The sequence below is a fragment of the Mauremys reevesii genome, linkage group 3 (assembly GCF_016161935.1).
Source record: "Mauremys reevesii isolate NIE-2019 linkage group 3, ASM1616193v1, whole genome shotgun sequence".
Lineage (NCBI taxonomy): Eukaryota > Metazoa > Chordata > Testudines > Geoemydidae > Mauremys > Mauremys reevesii.
In genome coordinates, this window is record NC_052625.1 from 70,362,857 (window position 1) to 70,379,847 (window position 16,991).

The 16,991-nt window shown below is 39.8% G+C and overlaps 1 protein-coding gene across 11 annotated transcripts in view; it reads right to left on the minus strand.

Moving 5' to 3' along the window:
* CNST (consortin, connexin sorting protein) overlaps positions 1-16,991 on the minus strand; it is a 99,701-nt gene that overhangs the window by 42,944 nt on the left and 39,766 nt on the right. For all 11 annotated transcript variants that reach the window (XM_039529129.1, XM_039529133.1, XM_039529128.1 and 8 more), the window contains one exon: positions 7,266-7,471. In XM_039529129.1, coding sequence (XP_039385063.1) covers positions 7,266-7,471 — 206 coding nt within the window. The remainder of the gene's footprint in view (positions 1-7,265; positions 7,472-16,991) is intronic.

Genomic DNA, 16,991 nt, shown 5'->3' on the forward strand with positions numbered 1-16,991 from the left:
GACATTGCTGTAACAGAATGGGTTAAACATGACCTTTAAGTGACAGCTCTGCCAAAGGAAAACAATGAGAAACACAGAGAGACAGCATTTAAAGACTGTTCTACTAAAATGGGTAAGAACATAAGAAAGGCCGTACCAGGTCAGACCAAAGGTCCATCTAGCCCAGTATCTGTCTACCGACAGTGGCCAATGCCAGGTGCCCCAGAGGGAGTGAACCTAACAGGCAATGATCAAGTGATCTCTCTCCTGCCATCCATCTCCATCCTGTGACGAACAGAGGCTAGGACACCATTCTTACCCATCCTGGCTAATAGCCATTTATGGACTTAGCCACCATGAATTTATCCAGTCCCCTTTTAAACATAGTTATAGTCCTAGCCTTCACAACCTCCTCAGGTAAGGAGTTCCACAAGTTGACTGTGCGCTGCGTGAAGAAGAACTTCCTTTTATTTGTTTTAAACCTGCTGCCTATTAATTTCATTTGGTGACCCCTAGTTCTTGTATTATGGGAATAAGTAAATAACTTTTCCTTATCCACTTTCTCAACATCACTCATGATTTTATATACCTCTATCATGTCCCCCCTTAGTCTTCTCTTTTCCAAGCTGAAGAGTCCTAGCCTCTTTAATCTTTCCTCATATGGGACCCTCTCTAAACCCCTAATCATTTTAGTTGCCCTTTTCTGAGGGCATGTTACTGATTATGTAGCAATGGACTTTCCATTGGTACTGGAAAACCAGAACTGCAAGTATTTAGCAGCAGCAGAACTCCCAGACAAATAGCCTGAATGGCATAGTAGGATAGGTGTAGAACATAGCAAGTATTTTTGTGTTCACTAAGTAAAGGGATCCATTTGTTTGGTATTGCCACAGAGGACTAATCTCTTGCATTTAAAATTGTAGAGATGCCGTTCTGTTACAGTCCATGTAACTAGCCAGGAGGACTCAAGGCATCTCCTCAAATACACCAAACTATTAGATTTCTCAGAGGATGGGTGTATTTCCAGGCTGGGGCTGAGTGAGATGTTCTGGTTCTGAACTGGTAGTTTGGAGTTTTATGGAGATGACCAGAGTTAATTCCAACAGCAATGGAAACTAGACTAATGGAATCAGATGGTGCAGAAAAGCCAACATTTATTCACTGAAATATGCCTTTCCTTCCCATGCTCCCTCATTGCAAACACAACTTCTCAGTTTGAGACAGTAAGGTATTAACTGTACTTGTGAGAGACAGGCAAAGTGTGCACAAGACCTGTGCAAAATTTCCTGTAGAGCTCTGGAATAAAAAGGAGTTTTGTTTATCAAGGTGAAGCATATACAGCTCAGAAATAAAAACAGCACTTAGCAATTATATAGAACTTTACAATTTCAAAAGCCTTAACAAACATTACTTAATCTTCAAAAACCTTGAGGGTTTGCATTATTCCTATTTGTCAACTGGCATAGTATGGCTAAGGAAAAATTTTAAGAAGCGCCCACATATTGTTGGTGCCTCAACATTTGAGTGCCCAATTTGAGACATGCAGCGTCTGATATTCAATTGACTTCTACTGGAGCAATGGGTGCTTATTATCTCTGAACATTTCAGAGTGTCTCAATTAGTGGGCACGGTCAAAAGTGTGCTTGAATTGCTTGTCCAAGGTACAAAGCAAGTCAGTGGCAGAGCTTAGGTTACAAATTGGGTGTTCCTGGTGCTCAGTCCTACTAGATTATTCGGAGCCAACATCTCCAAAGGGGAATTGACAGATGAATTCTAAGACTCATATTTTTGTATATCCTGGCTGCTGCCTGGAATGGTAGTCCCAGAAATTCCTGGAACAACTCAAGGAGCATTTATATTTTTTGTCTTGTAATGGCAGAAACATAAATTATGTGCACGCTCCTAGAAATCTGAAAAACATGTTCTGCAGTTAAACCTCAAAGGATAATTTTTTACTTAATTAAACTTAACTCTTATTGCACGCTCTAGTATACTGATGCCTGGAAAAAAAATATTGTAAGCTTTTTATTATACCATTCTGAATTTTAATGCTGTAGTGATTCCTTAATACAACAGTTGGTTTTAAATTGCACTTGTTCATATGAAATAAAAAGTGGTTAAAATTAATTCTATACCGGGTGAACAGTTGAGACGTCAAGGCTCATCTTATTAGAAAATGATAGAAACACACTACATATACAAGCTACTGGCAGGCTATATCAGTAAATCTAAATCAGGCCCTTCATGTCTGATACATGACAGATTAATCCATTCCACAGAAGATGATGCTCTAATTAGTGCTGATTTCACAAGAAAACAACAAGATTTGTTCTCCAACAATTTCATTTTTTCCAGTTTAATAAAAATATACTATGGCCAACATGTTAAGTACTTACTAACTTTCTTTCAAATATTTTATTAGGCATGTTTCATTTTTCTCAGGAAGGAAGATTGGTCTTGTGGTATGGACACATGGTTGGGAGTCAGGAAACACATTCTATTCTCAGTTCTGCCAGAGGCTTCCTGCATGACTTTGAAAGAATCTGCCTCTTTGTACCTCAGTTGCCTCATGTGTAGAACAACAACTAGAATTTACCTGTTTCCATACTCACAGAGGTGTTGTGAGGATAAATTCATTAATATATGTAAAGCACTTCGAGATCTCTGCACTATTTACATTGCCTTCTTTATATGGTGTTGATATTCACGAGCCAGCACAAAATGCAGACTTTGTTTCAGGCAAGAGACTAAATTAGTGCTAACAAAGTTTCACATACATAATTAATGCAAGGAAATAGAAACTTTTCATTAAAGCACCATTTTTTAAAAATTGAAAATTCCACTGCTAATGTAAACTGCCAGTAAAATATATATTTTTTAATATAAAATATATTTATGGAACCTGATACCTATTTTATTTATTACTCATTTTGATCATTTATATCACTGACAACATGAGGCAATGCAGCAGCAAAGGAACCACTATGCCGCAGAAATCAGCTGAAAAACAGTTTCAAATGAGAACACAGATACTCTGCTTTCAACAATGATGGCAAAAGAATAAGTCCATCAAGTAGCATTGTCAGACACCATAAGAAAAAGGAAGCTAAAGTTATCCCCTCAAAATACATCCTTCTGGTCAATATGTAGAGCCATCATTCAGCAAAACAACACTGTTGAACTGCGTATTATAGTGCAAAAGATTCTAGCCACATATCTATGATACTGTCACACTCCCAGTCACCCTTTGCAGGGGAGCAAAGCCACTAGCCCGTTGAACATAAGAATGGCCGTACTGGGTCAGACCAAAGGTCCATCCAGCCCAGTATCCTGTCTACCGACAGTGGCCAATGGCAGGTGCCCCAGAGGGAGTGAACCTAATAGGTAATGATCAAGTGATCTCTCTCCTGCCATCCATCTCCATCCTCTGACAAACTGAGACTAGGGACACCATTCCTTACCCACCCTGATAATAGCCATTAATGGATTTAACCTCCATGAATTTATCTAGTTCTCTTTTAAACCCTGTTATAGTCCTAGCCTTCACAACCTCCTCGGGCAAGGAGTTCCATAGGTTGACTGTGCACTGTGTGAAGAAGAATGTCCTTTTGTTTGTTTTAAACCTGCTGCCCATTAATTTCATTTGGTGGCCTTTAGTTCTTATATTTGGGAACAAGTAAATAACTTTTCTTTATTCACTTTCTCCACATCACTCATGATTTTATACACCTCTATCATATCTCCCTTAGTCTCCTCTTTCCAAGCTGAAAAGTCCTAGCCTCTTTAATCTCGCCTCATATGGGACCCGTTCCAAACCCCTAATCATTTTAGTTGCCCTTTTCTGAACTTTTTCTAATGCCAGTATATCTTTTTTGAGATGGAGACCACATCTGTACTCGGTATTCAAGATGTGGGTGTACCATGGATTTATATTAGGGCAATAAGATACTCTCTGTCTTATTCTCTATCCCTTTTTTAAATGATTCCCAATGTCCTATTTGCTTTTTTGACTGCCACTGCACACTGCATGGACGTCTTCAGAGAACTATCCATGATAACTCCAAGATCTCTTTCCCAATTAGTTGTAGCTAAATTAGCCCCCATCATATTGTATGTATAGTTGGGGTTATTTTTTCCAATGTGCATTACTTTACATTTATCCACATTACATTTCATTTGCCATTTTGTTGCCCAATCACTTAGTTTTGTGAGGTCTTTTTGAAGTTCTTCACAGTCTGCTTTGGTCTTAACTATCTTGAGCAGTTTAGTATCATCTGCAAACTTTGCCACCTCACTGTTTACCCCTTTCTCCAGATCATTTATAAATAAGTTGAATAGGATTGGTCCTAGGACGGACCCTTGGGGAACACCACTAGTTACATTTTCAGAATGGAGAGGGGTACCATTTATTCCTACCCTTTGTTCCCTGTCTTTTAACCAGTTCTCAATCCATGAAAGGATCTTCCCTCTTATCCCATGACAACTTAATTTACGTAAGAGCCTTTGGTGAGGGACCTTGTCAAAGGCTTTCTGAAAACCTAAGTACACTATGTCCACATGTTTGTTGACCCCTTCAAAGAACTCTAATAGATTAGTACGACATTAGTTCCCTTTACAGAAACCATGTTGACTTTTGCCCAACAATTTATGTTCTTCTATGCGTCTGACAATTCTATTCTTTACTATTGTTTCAACTAATTTGGCCAGTATTGACATTAGACTGTAATTGCTGAGATCACCTCTAGAGCCCTTTTTAAAAATTGGCATCACATTAGCTATCTTCCAGTCAAGTAGCTGATTTAAAGGACAAGTTACAAACCCTAGTTAATAGTTCTGCAATTTCACATTTGAGCTCTTCCAGAACTCTTGGGTGAATGCCATCTGGTCCCGGTGACTTGTTACTGTTCAGTTTATCAATTAATTCCAAAACCTCCTCTAATGACACTTCAATCTGTGACAATTCCTCAGATCTGTCACCTACAAAGGATGGCTCAGGTTTGGGAATCTCCATAACATCCTTAGCCGTGAAGACTGAAGCAAAGAATTCATTTAGTTTCTCTGCAATGACTTTATCATCTTTAAGTGCTCCTTTATCTCGATCGTCCAGGGGCCCCACTGGTTGTTTAGCAGGCTTCCTGCTTCTGATGTACTTAAAAACATTTTGTTATTACCTTTTCAGTTTTTGGCTAGCTGTTCTTCAAACTCCTTTTGGGCTTTTATTACATTTTTACACTTAATTTGGCAGTGTTTATGCTCCTTTCTATTTATCTCACTAGGATCTGACTTCTACTTTTTAAAAGATGCCTTTTTATCTCTCACTGCTTCTTTTACATCAGTGGCCCCCAACCTTTTCCACGGGGTGGGCGCCAGACAACTAGCCACCAAAGACCATGGCCGCTGGACAAGCAGCCGCCGAAATGCCACCGTGAAGCGGCAACGTCAAGAGGCGTCGCCGCCGAAATTCGATGGGATTTAGGCGGTAGTGCTTCTTGACGTTGCCACTCCTTGGCAGCATTTCGGCGGCTGCTTGTCCAATGGCCAGTAGGCAGGTGCACATGGATGCCCCGGCAGGCGCCATAGCGCCCACAGGCACCGTGTTGGGGACTCCTGTTTTACGTGGTAGAAATAAACAGCTGAACATTAATTCTCACTTATTTTTCAAATCCACAGCCATACATCTTACAACACTGCCTATTCTCTTGGCCTGATGTAGAGCTAAGATAGTGATTGCACTATGACAGGTTACATGGAAGAAGAATCATCAGCACATATTAATGGGATAAAAACCACCTTCAGCTGAGTAAGAGTGATCCTTACCATCCATACATTAAGTTAATGCTGGAAACAAAAGTCTGCAATAAGAGTATTTCCAAAATGCTATTTAGAGAACCAATCTATTATTACTTATACCAATGTCTACAACCTTTATGTGATTTTAAAGGGATGTGTCCCCCCTAAACTGTATGTATTCAACTCTGGGATAGGGTTGCCAACTTTCTAATTCCACAAAACCGAAACCTTTGCCCTGCCCCCGATCCCACCCCTTCTCCAAGGCCCTGCCCCCTCTCACTCCATCCCCACCTCCCTCTGTCGCTCTCTCTCCCCGACCCTCAACTCACTTTCACCGGGCTGGGACAGAGGCTTGGGGTGCAGGAAAGGGTGAGGGCTCCAGCTGGGAGTGCGGGCTCTGGGGTGGGGCCAGAAATGAGGGGTTCAGGGTGCAGGAGCAGGTTCAGGGCTGGGGTAGAGGGGAGGGTTCTGGCTGGGGGTGTGGGCTCTGGGGTGGGGCCAGGGATGAGGGAGAGAGTTTGGGTGAGGGAGGGAGCTCAGGACTAGGGCAGGGGATTAGGGTACAGGAGGAGGTGTGGGGCGCAGGCCCCAGGAGGCAACTCAGGGCTGTGGCAGGGTGTTGCGGGAGTGAGGGCGGGGGTGAAGGGTGCAGACTCTGGGAGGGAGTTAGGGTGCGGGAGAGGGTTCCAACCTGGGTCAAGGGGTTGGGATGCAGGAAGGGGTGTGGAGTCTGGGAGGGAGTTAGGGTGCAGGAGGGGGTTCCGACCTGGGGCTGGGGTTCAAGGTGTGGGCTCTAGCCAGGCACTGCTGGTCAGAAGCGCAGCGGGGCTAAGACAGGCTCCCTACCTGCCCTGGCTCTGTGCGGCTCCTGGAAGCAGCCAGAATGTCCAGCTCCTAGGCGGAGGAGCCAGGGGGCTCTGTGTACTGCCCAGGCCCGCAGACACCGCCCCTGCAGTTCCCAGCCAACGGGAGCTGCAGAGCCAGCGGTCGGGGCGGGGGAAATGCGCAGAACCCCCATGGCTGCCCCTGCACCTAGGAACCGGCCATGCCAGCCACTTCTGGGAGCTGCACGGAGCCAGGGCAGGCAGGGAACCTGCCTTTCCCCACTGTGCTGTAAACCAAACTTTTAGTGGCCCGATCAGCAGTGCCTTTTCAACAGGGTGTTTTGGTTGAAAACTAGATGTCTGGCAACCCTACTCTGGGACCACATCCATAAAAAAGGGCATGGTTTAACATATCTATACTAGGATTTTAACACAAGGCAATTTGCAGTTTTAACATGTACTAGATAGTCAAGGAAAACCTCCCCCTTAGGGTTTTCTTTAACTACATAACACATCTTAAAACTACAAATTGACTTGTCTACAGTAGGACTTTAGCATGTGTTACCTAAAACATGTTAAAGTATTTTTTTTTCTAGCGAGGACAAGTTCTAGGACAAAAAAAATAGTATAAAAATATAATCACATGTAAAACCATGCTGATACATGGGATACCTGATGGAGACACAGAGGGAGTATCCTCGAGTCCATCTGCTCAAATTCTTCTCGAAGCATGGAAAAAAGGGACTGCAAAGTCTGTTTTTGTTGCTTTTGCTGATAGTTCACATTTGTCTCATCAGCATCTTCATCATGAACTGAGTCTGTAGCTTTAAGGAGAGCATTCTCTTTCCTGAGTGCTGTTGTGTCCACTGAAGGAACTCCTTTAAATGGAAACAAATACCTAGATTAGGGTGCAAGTATTACTAGGAAACTGAAAACAAAGCTGCCGGTCTCGTTAAAGTCAGGTGTAACAGATGGACTGACACTGATGCAGGACTCTGTCTGAAAAACACTAACACATTTCATGCATTTTTTTATAGCTATAACTAAAGGGGTGCTGTGGTCCAGTTCGGAAAAATATTGAACCAGTTAAAACTGTTCTGCATAATTCAGAAAGAGATTAGTGACTTGGGTGACTTCATATAATGAAGGCTGTGACAATTTCTACAGTAATCCTGATTTTGACCCCTTTGAACATTTTCTAAAAACTTCCTTTTGAAATGTATTAGGTGTGGCCTTGGGCCAAAGAGGCACTTTTGTTGCTGGAAGTTTGAGATTAATTAATTTTGGACACCTCGCACTTACAAGACTTCTAACTTTTTGGTGGGCTCATAACTCAAAAATGGCTTAGTTTAAAAACTTCAAAGTTGTTTTGAACATTAGCCTTCATAAACAACAGGACTACTTTTACTATGGCTGATGGCATTTCTCCCCCTCCTCGTTTTAAAGGGCCCCTTCTGTAACGCTGGGAGCTATGTGAAGGACTCTGCAGATGTGACTTCCCTGAGAGGTTTTGGGGAAGTTAAGAGCAATATGTAATTGCAGAGCTTATAAATTCAGTTTGATAAATAGCTATGATTATTTAAGCACTAAGAAGTTATTCACAGTACATAAACAGCATTTATGAACTCTGCAGGTGCAGATGGCAGGACTTGTAAGAGAGACAGATACAGTTCCCTCTCACAAATTCCATCAGCACTGCATTTCACTTATGTTCAATTCCCTGCTAAACTGGGAAGGAAACCGAGCAGAGATCTCCTGTTCCCTATTTTAATATCTCACCTCATCATTCACTGGAGCTGGGTGCCTTTATGTTCCACAGAAATCTTTAGGAATTTGGTATTCAGCAAGCTCAATTGTACATTTTTAATAGCTAAAAACTTTGTTTTATGGCCCATTCGTTGAAATAAATTATATAAATAAATAGCCAGGTGCAAATTTGAGTGTAGATTAAGCTTTAGCAAGGCAACCAATTCCTCAGATATCCTAGCCACATTCTAAGTTTGAAGTCTGAGTTCTGCAATTTTTGAGCTATTAAGTCTCTCTTTATAAATGGAAAGATTACTTTTTCCTTCATCAAAAACTCAAACAGGTAAAGAGATTTTCCTGAAACTTTCCAAATTAACAAAACAACCATGAGTCTAAGAATGGAAAGTTTCAGCCTAAAATAATAAAATTCAGTTACTGTACTATGTCTATTATTTTCTTTTGGCAAGTACAAAACAGTGGCTCATCCAGTAAAGGGAGACACTCTTTGCTTGCATATCCTGCCTTTGGGGAAGGATGGCAACAGAAATGGAAATTTACACATTTTTTCTCAGAAAGGATGGGATGATTCAAAATAAAAAGGGATTACAGATGGTGCTACAGCAGTTACTTACATATGCACAGCTAGTGCCATAAGTAATACCTTCGAAGCACAGTTCCAAGTGGACAAATGTCCAAATATAAAGACAGAAAATTATGATTTGCATGTTAAATCCTAGCAAAGAGGTAAAGGGCTGAATGGGCTTGGAGACTAAGCTGCCATTCACCTCTCAAATTCATGAGCACATGGAAGGCTTTGGCTTCCATTGCTGCCAATCATTCACATTTTTCATTAATGTTTAAAAAGTCACTTTTGAAATAATTTGAGAAATATGGCAAGACTGTTGCTTTACCATGACTAAAAAAGTTATATGCTACATATTGACTATCACAACTTTCTTAAAATACATCCTTATAAAAAAAACAAGCAGAAAGGCTCTTTGATATTGGAATTAAATAAAGTCTCAGCCAGGTACACAATATAACTGATGTAATTTAAAGCATAAGAGATGAGTAATAAGACTCCTGAATAAATGAGGTATACAGTAATGATGTATAGAACATTTTTAGTACTGGCATTTAAGAAAAAAAACCAAACACATCCCTGAGGTGTTTTCAAAAAATTTTAAGCCGTGACTCAAGAAGTATTCCTCATCTACGATATAAACTTGAATATATTGATTCATGGCTGGAATGTGCTTCATAAACTCTGGTCATGGTTGTTTAACTTTCAGAGACCTCTAAAACTGTCTGAAAGCCAGTTTGTGTGACTTTATGGCCTTCCCTACTTTAAAATTGCAAGACTGAACACCAACACATTTGGTGGCTGTGCTCCAAGCTGTCACCAGTTCTTTAATTGTTGTGCTTTGATCCTGGTTCCTTCTAAATTTGTGAAACTTGCATTTTGCAGGCCCTTCTTGTGTTCTCTGCATGTGGAACCACATAATGGTGGTTCAGGGATAGAGTGTAGAGTTCAAGAAGTGCCATCTACATGTTCCCACAAGTACCCCTCTTTTCCACTTAACACTTGCTACACCTTCTTCCCTGCCTAAGTTACTCAAGACAGGAATACTAATAATCTCTATAGGTGTATATGTATATGGGGCCTACTGCCAGCCAAAATATGAGTGTAACTTAACACTGCTTCTCCAGTACAAATTTGTGCCTGTGCTTTTCAATTATTAATTCATGCCTGTTTTCAGCCAAATTTGGGCCAAACATTTTTACTGAGGGATATGTTAGAGATGGAACCAACACTGTTTCAAAAGAATAGTTTTCTGTTCAGAACTTTGTCATGTGATCATTAACTATGTTTTCTCCTGTTTCTGAATATTGCTTTCAACTTCAGCAAAACCTTTACTCCCAAAGAAATGTCATACTTCAGACTGCACTTCTTAATTACATATTCTCTAGTTAACGGCGATCTATAAAGCACAACATGAGCTCTGAGTAAACCATACTCTGCAATTGTTGTCATGGAAAAATGACATTTTAATGAAACCACTGTGGCATCCTTGTTATTAAATTCATTTAGAAAGTATGTTTCAGATCCGCAAGCAGCCATACTGTGACCCACCTTTGACCAAATTCTACCCTTTAAGTTGCTCCACTGTAATTCTGAAGTAATTCAATTAAAGTCAGTGGAGTTACTTCTGATTTACACAAGTGTAACTGAAGGCAGAATCAGTGCCTTTTTTTACCAGTATAAGCTAGAGCCTTTATCTGTGGCTGTAGCATTTCATTGTGTATGTGGTGTAGGGAGGTTGCCTGGGTTCCCCTTTTTACTTTTCTCTCCCCACTTCAGAAGTGCTCCCCTTGCTCTCCTGCCCCCACCTAGGAAGAACAAATATAACTTCCACTGCAGTCTATCAATATCACCATGTCCAAAGAGTTCATTCACAAGTTCTCCTTATTCTCTGAGGCTGAACTTTCCAGAGTTCTAAACTGTTGTTACTTCTGGTGCAAGGAACAAAGCTTAATTCTAAATTGCATTTCCGTTTGCGACACTGCAACACATCACTAGTGGATGGTAGCAATGGCCCATATTACAGGCCTTTCAGCACAAAAACAAATTCATTATAACTAAGTGAAATGTACTTTTTAAACATTTTTTACATTTTTAAATTAAATGTAAAAATGAACAGCAATCCAATCCCTGAACGGACAGACAATAAGGTTCTGATTCTACAACCAATTTATACTGAATAAGCCTGATGAAATTAATGGGTCTCAGACTTAATGAAAATATACATTCTGATCTCTGGTCCCCAGGCAGCTAAAACTTCAAAAATATGGCTGTCTCAATTCTGAGGCTGTGGTTTCATGCTCTTAACTAAATTTAAATAAAATATTGTTGCTGCTGCAATTGTCTGGAGGAATTTCTCTGCATTCTGCTTTTTCTCTTTAGGATATTGTGCCTGGGCCTTATTTGTATTCTCTTCTTTTCAGTGTGCCTGACACTCATTTGGTAATAAGTTTTGTTTTGTTCTTGCTTTAGTATATAATATAAAATGCCCCTGCCACCACCTGCCTGAGAATGCGAGTCAGAGCTGCCACTATGAAATATTTTATTTTGGATATCTAAATACTATTATGGATAATGTCCATCTGTTTTAATATAGATTTGATTATATTGAACAGCACTAGTCTACTCCTTCACTAGTGCTTCCAGTTGCTGGTGTTGAGAGCATACTGTGACTCTGTCCATGTTTTGTTTCCTGGTCCTCACTCAATACCTGGGTAAAGTGGTCTAGAAAATTGTCAATTTGTTTATTGTTATAATGGGCTGATGCTTTTTTTTTTTTTTTTAAATCAGAAGACCATTGTTTAGATTCAAAGTATTCAAATCACACTAATAGTGGTGGTTTTAGCTTGGTGATTCTGGCACCCATATTTTCAATGGCATCTTCAAACATATCTAGATAAATATATGGAGATATACCTATCTCATAGAACTAGAAGGGACCCTGAAAGGTCATTGAGTCCAGCCCCTGCCTTCACTAGCAGGACCAAGTATTGATTTTTGCCCCAGATCCCTAAGTGGCCCCCTCAAGGATTGAACTCACAACCCTGGGTTTAGCAAGCCAATGTTCAAATCACTGAGCTATCCCTCCCCACCAGATAGATCTGACTTCTCTGCAGCTTTACTTTTAAAGACCCAGATGTCTTTACTCCATCAATTTGCCATCACAAAAGATAAACTTGGTCCTTATGCATGAAAACTTATCTTTCACTACAGTGGTGATCAAGTTCATCAAGACACACCATGTGCTCGTCTTCATCTCCCCAAGAATGCCTTTAACTTCAGCTGTGTCAGTCCCTGACTCAGTTTCTGCCATATGTTTCAACTAAGTTGTATTCAAATGATGACCAGTGCCTTCAGTGCTCTGGTTTGATTAGAACGCAGTGTTCATGATGGATACCTCCCCAAATAGTTCAGTTACAGGAAACAGCTTGCCGTTGCTGTCATCTTTTGGGACTTCCCTGGTAAATATTGAAAATGTATTTCAAAATAAATTCAAGCTTATTAAAGATATGGATATTTTTTGAGGTCCATGATGGCAAGCTCAAAGTTGTAGTTGGCGCGGCACACCACACTAACAGGAAGAGTGTCTTGTCTAAACTTGGCCTGCGCACCACTTGAACAGCTCCTATTCACAGCTGCACCATCTAAATTCAGGCCAAATAGATTTGATTTGTATTTTTTTTTCTTCCCAAGCTGAAGGAGAAATAGCTTGATCAGTTTTTACAGTGTATGTGTAGAATTTAGTTTGAAAAAAATATGAACAAGAGGATGTATTTACTGTATAATTTATCAAATGCTGCCATGAGTATGAACTGCACCTAGCTGTGTATTATCTCAAGTGTATCATACAATGTCATTTTACAACATTTGGTTACAATTGTACCAGGGTTGATCTTTTGAAGATGCTACAAAATAACTCCATAAGGATAATTCTAGAGTTCTTCATTTGTAAATTTATGCTCCACTAGACCTCACTTTTAAGCAGCTGACACCTCATGAATCACCGTCGCTATTGCACTGAAATTATGGAGGCTCATCAAATGCAATCTGACTATTAATACCCATCAGGATTTTAGTTCCCTCACTTATAAGTTGCATCATCTCCTTAATCAGTATATCCTGCTCAAATAATTTTGAATGTATTAATATTACAGCTAGTATTAAACTTAGTATTGCTGAGTGACAATACTCTGCCAATGGAATAGGAAGAGAACCTAAAAGAGATTCTGGTTGCAAAGCAGATGTCTGAGTTTGAAAATCTGCATTGGATAATTCACACAAAAGTCTCTAATGCAGCAATCCTAGCAGTCACTTGTTTGCCATTCTAAGAGCCTCATTCCAGGGATAGTTTACCTTTGAACATATAAAAATCTGATTGTAATGTTTTTGTGTAATATTTTTTGCTTCTAGAAACAATGTTCAGAGACTCTTAAAGCACTATACAAAAGGCAGACATGATTTCCATTTTACAACTGGGAAAACTCAGTCACACAATGAAAGATGAACTTTCCTAGAGTCATGCAGCATGTCAGCAGTAGGGTCCCAATGAAAACACAGGCTCCTTACTCCCACTGCACTTCTCTAAGCACCAGCCCAAGAAGAGAGATGGATAGTGTGATGGTGGAAGTCAAATTTCAGTTTTCTAGGACAACATAATAGCAATGTTTAAAAAGAACACACCCATTTGACTTGTCACCTTTGTTTTTAGGGAAATAGGAAAGGCGATTGACTCAGACCTGAACATCAGTGCTTTAGAAGAGGTTACTTCTTTAAAATCTTTTTCCTCCCCTGGCTTGAAAACCTATGAGTCAAGATCAACTTGCCCGTGATTTCTTAACAGGAGAAAAACAATGTATAACATGCTTCCTATGTCCTTTCCCCTTGATAACTCCTCTTTTAATTTTTATAGAGCCTTCTCTTCCTCTCTCCATGCTGTGTTTCCACTTGGTAGCTTGGTTTCCTACTATGTTTCCACTGCTCTTATGTGTAGAGGGACACTCAGGTAGTAGGAACAACAGCGACAAAAATACAAAAAGCTAATTGGATTGTTTTCAGTGTGATAAAAAAGAAGAAGAAATTCAATTTTATTCAAGCATTTCCCTATTTTTTGCAGCAGAACCAGAGCATGAAACTGACTAAAACCAGGGGCATAACTGGGATGAAAAGTAAATTAAAATTTCAATTTTTGGTTTTCATTTTTCATAATCTAAGGTGTTATCCGTAAAAGACAAGGATTTTGTTTTCAAGCCTCTGATTTTTAAACCTGACAATGTTTCTAATCCTTTCTTGAGTTTTGCCACTTTTGCAGCTAAACAGCTCATTCGTCCCTATAGTGGCATTCAATGCCTCTATAGGTCTTTCAGCGAATTTGGTACATTTAAGCTTTCTCTACAAACCGTTTGCTGTTTTTGCCTGTTAACATTGCTATTTTATTATGAATATCCAGTTTTACTGCTATTTATTATGCATATCCTGGGTTTTGGAGTCATTTTGTAATAGCTGACTGCATGCAGCCTTTAAAGAGAATATGAATGAAAGGGCCAATTTTGCTCCATTGTAGTCAGTGGATGTTTTTCACTCTGTGGGTCTATTAAGAGCAAGTGAGACTTGTGAAAGCAGAAGATGGTCTTCTTGGGGACTGGCCCATGCCTACACACTAATCCTAAAAAGAATTGAGAATGTCTGTAAACTTTAACTGCCTTCTGGACAAAAGGAAAAAGCTATAAGCTTCACCACAGTTTTCGCATAACGATTTTATTATAATAAATATTATTAATATCAATCGAGAAATAGAAAAATAAAACCCTCTTTCAGTGTAGAGAGGAGAGCACTGAAGAGTGAGACTATGTTTAGTTTACCTGCTGGAATAATATAATTTTGTAAGGCACTCAGTACTACAGCAATGAGTCCGGGAGAAAAGCCTAGATCATAGGCTTTTTTACCTGGAGGCCTTTCTTTATGGCAAAATGCAAGGGGTGGCCCCGAACAACAGAGGGGAGGAAATTTTTTTCTGGTATAATAGGAGGCCACCGCATAGAACTACTGGGCTAGATAGACTAAACAGGCAGAATTCAAGCAGAGCCAGATCAGGCCGTAAGTGAACGCCATTTTCCTTTTTCTGTAATACAAGAGGCTCACTTACAATTGTTTCCTTAATTCAACCCATTACTTCTTTATTTACTTTGTTCAAACTTTGTCCTGCCTTTCAACCTACATTCTGATGTTTTATTTCTTGGACAACCACTAGAGCTGTGTGAGGTATGTTTCTTTTCCATGTGACTCTGTGTCGCATAATCTCAAAGCAAGGGGACTAACAGGTCAAGTGGGGAAAAATTAGTATCTGTTCTTTCCAGTTCAAATCTAGGCTGCTGACCGAATTTAAATGAACTGTACTCATTCTGCTCCCTGGAATCAGAGCAAGTTTAGGGTCGAATAACCTCACAGGAAAATGAAACCCCCATGTATTTAACTTTATATGACCAAGAGTGAAAAAAATTAGTAAGATTAATGTACTGTAGGAAAGTAGTTGTTATATGCAGAGGTACAGCCATTTAGAAAAAGAAGCAAGTGCTCCCCTGGTTTAGTGACGGTCTCCCTGATCCAATGCAATCATGCCAAAGAAACATACTCATATCTGGCTTCTCCCTAGAAAGATCTCATTGAACACCCCAGCACAACAGAGCTATTATTTCAATCGTATGTACATTGCTGATTATTGAAACAAATGTCGTGAACTTGTACCAATTGTAGGACTTTGTGTCATGGGCTCCCAAAAACACATAGGATGTGCCTATGACATGGCTTAGAACTCTCATAAAAAACTCTTCAGGATCCTGCACATTCACACAAATCAAACGGCAGGGCTCTAGTACTATTCTCATTCACAATCTAGTAAGCTTTCTAGAGGAAGAATGACTTACTAATTAAATTGACTCAGATTTTTCTAGAGGTCTGATGCAGAGTATTCAAATGGTCACATGACTCTTCCAAATTATTAGTTTCAGTGTATCTTTCTAGTATTTTAAAAACAGTAGATTTCACTTGACACATCTGACCTCCACAAATACATCATCTGTCTTGCACCAAAAACGGAGTGTATGCTGCTGCTGGTATGTTATATATTCAGTAGTTTCCTCTCTCCTTACAGCGCCTTTCAAAAATCGTTTCAGACTATGAAGACTACCTAAATTATCCAAGTTAACTCCAGAACTTACTGACGTACTTGAAATATCAATAAAAATCATCTGTATTGTTTGCAAACAGATTGTTACAATTGTTGTCTTAATACAGTATCTACAGGTTAGATTTAGTTGTTCATACTACAGTTGATAAAATATTTTACAGATACCTTTATCAGTATAAATTTCTAATGTAAACAAATAACTAACATAATACAATGAAGAATTTCTATCTTGTGAAATAACAATTATGGCTGTTGCTACAGCCAGATCTTATTTTTATGACATTAAAAACTGAGATGAAGCTCATCTAGAGGATTTAGTTTAAGAGGAATATTTTGCTTTACAAGTGGATTGCTAGAAGATTGCATGTTGTTACCTGAGTCTTTAAGGATCAATTTAAATCTGGTCCTAGTTAGAAAACACTAGGAATCATTACCATCTCATCACCTGCAGCTGTGATTTGACTCCCCACATCCACTAGGATAGTCACTCTCTTGGTCTGATCTTGACCCAGATTTGTGCACTTGCTTGCCTAATTCCCTTTCAGAGAACCATCTCATTTCCTTCAGTACTGCATTTCCCCCACTTGTCCTCCACCCTCTCATGATCTTTTAATGACCTCTAAGCCATCAGCCTCTCAAACTTCTCTCATGTCCGCAACTCCTACATCTTCACTTGCTACCTTCACCTTAATCGACTTCAGGGCCTCTACTCATAACCTCCCAGCGCTGGCTCACTCCTTGCATTCACTTCCGTTATTCCCACTCTACCACTGAATGCATCTAAAGGAAGTCCATGAACCACACAGAATTTCTCACTACACATTTCTTCTCATGCCCTGCAGTCTTCCTTGCTAAACCACTCCACTTCACTTATTTGATTAAGTCT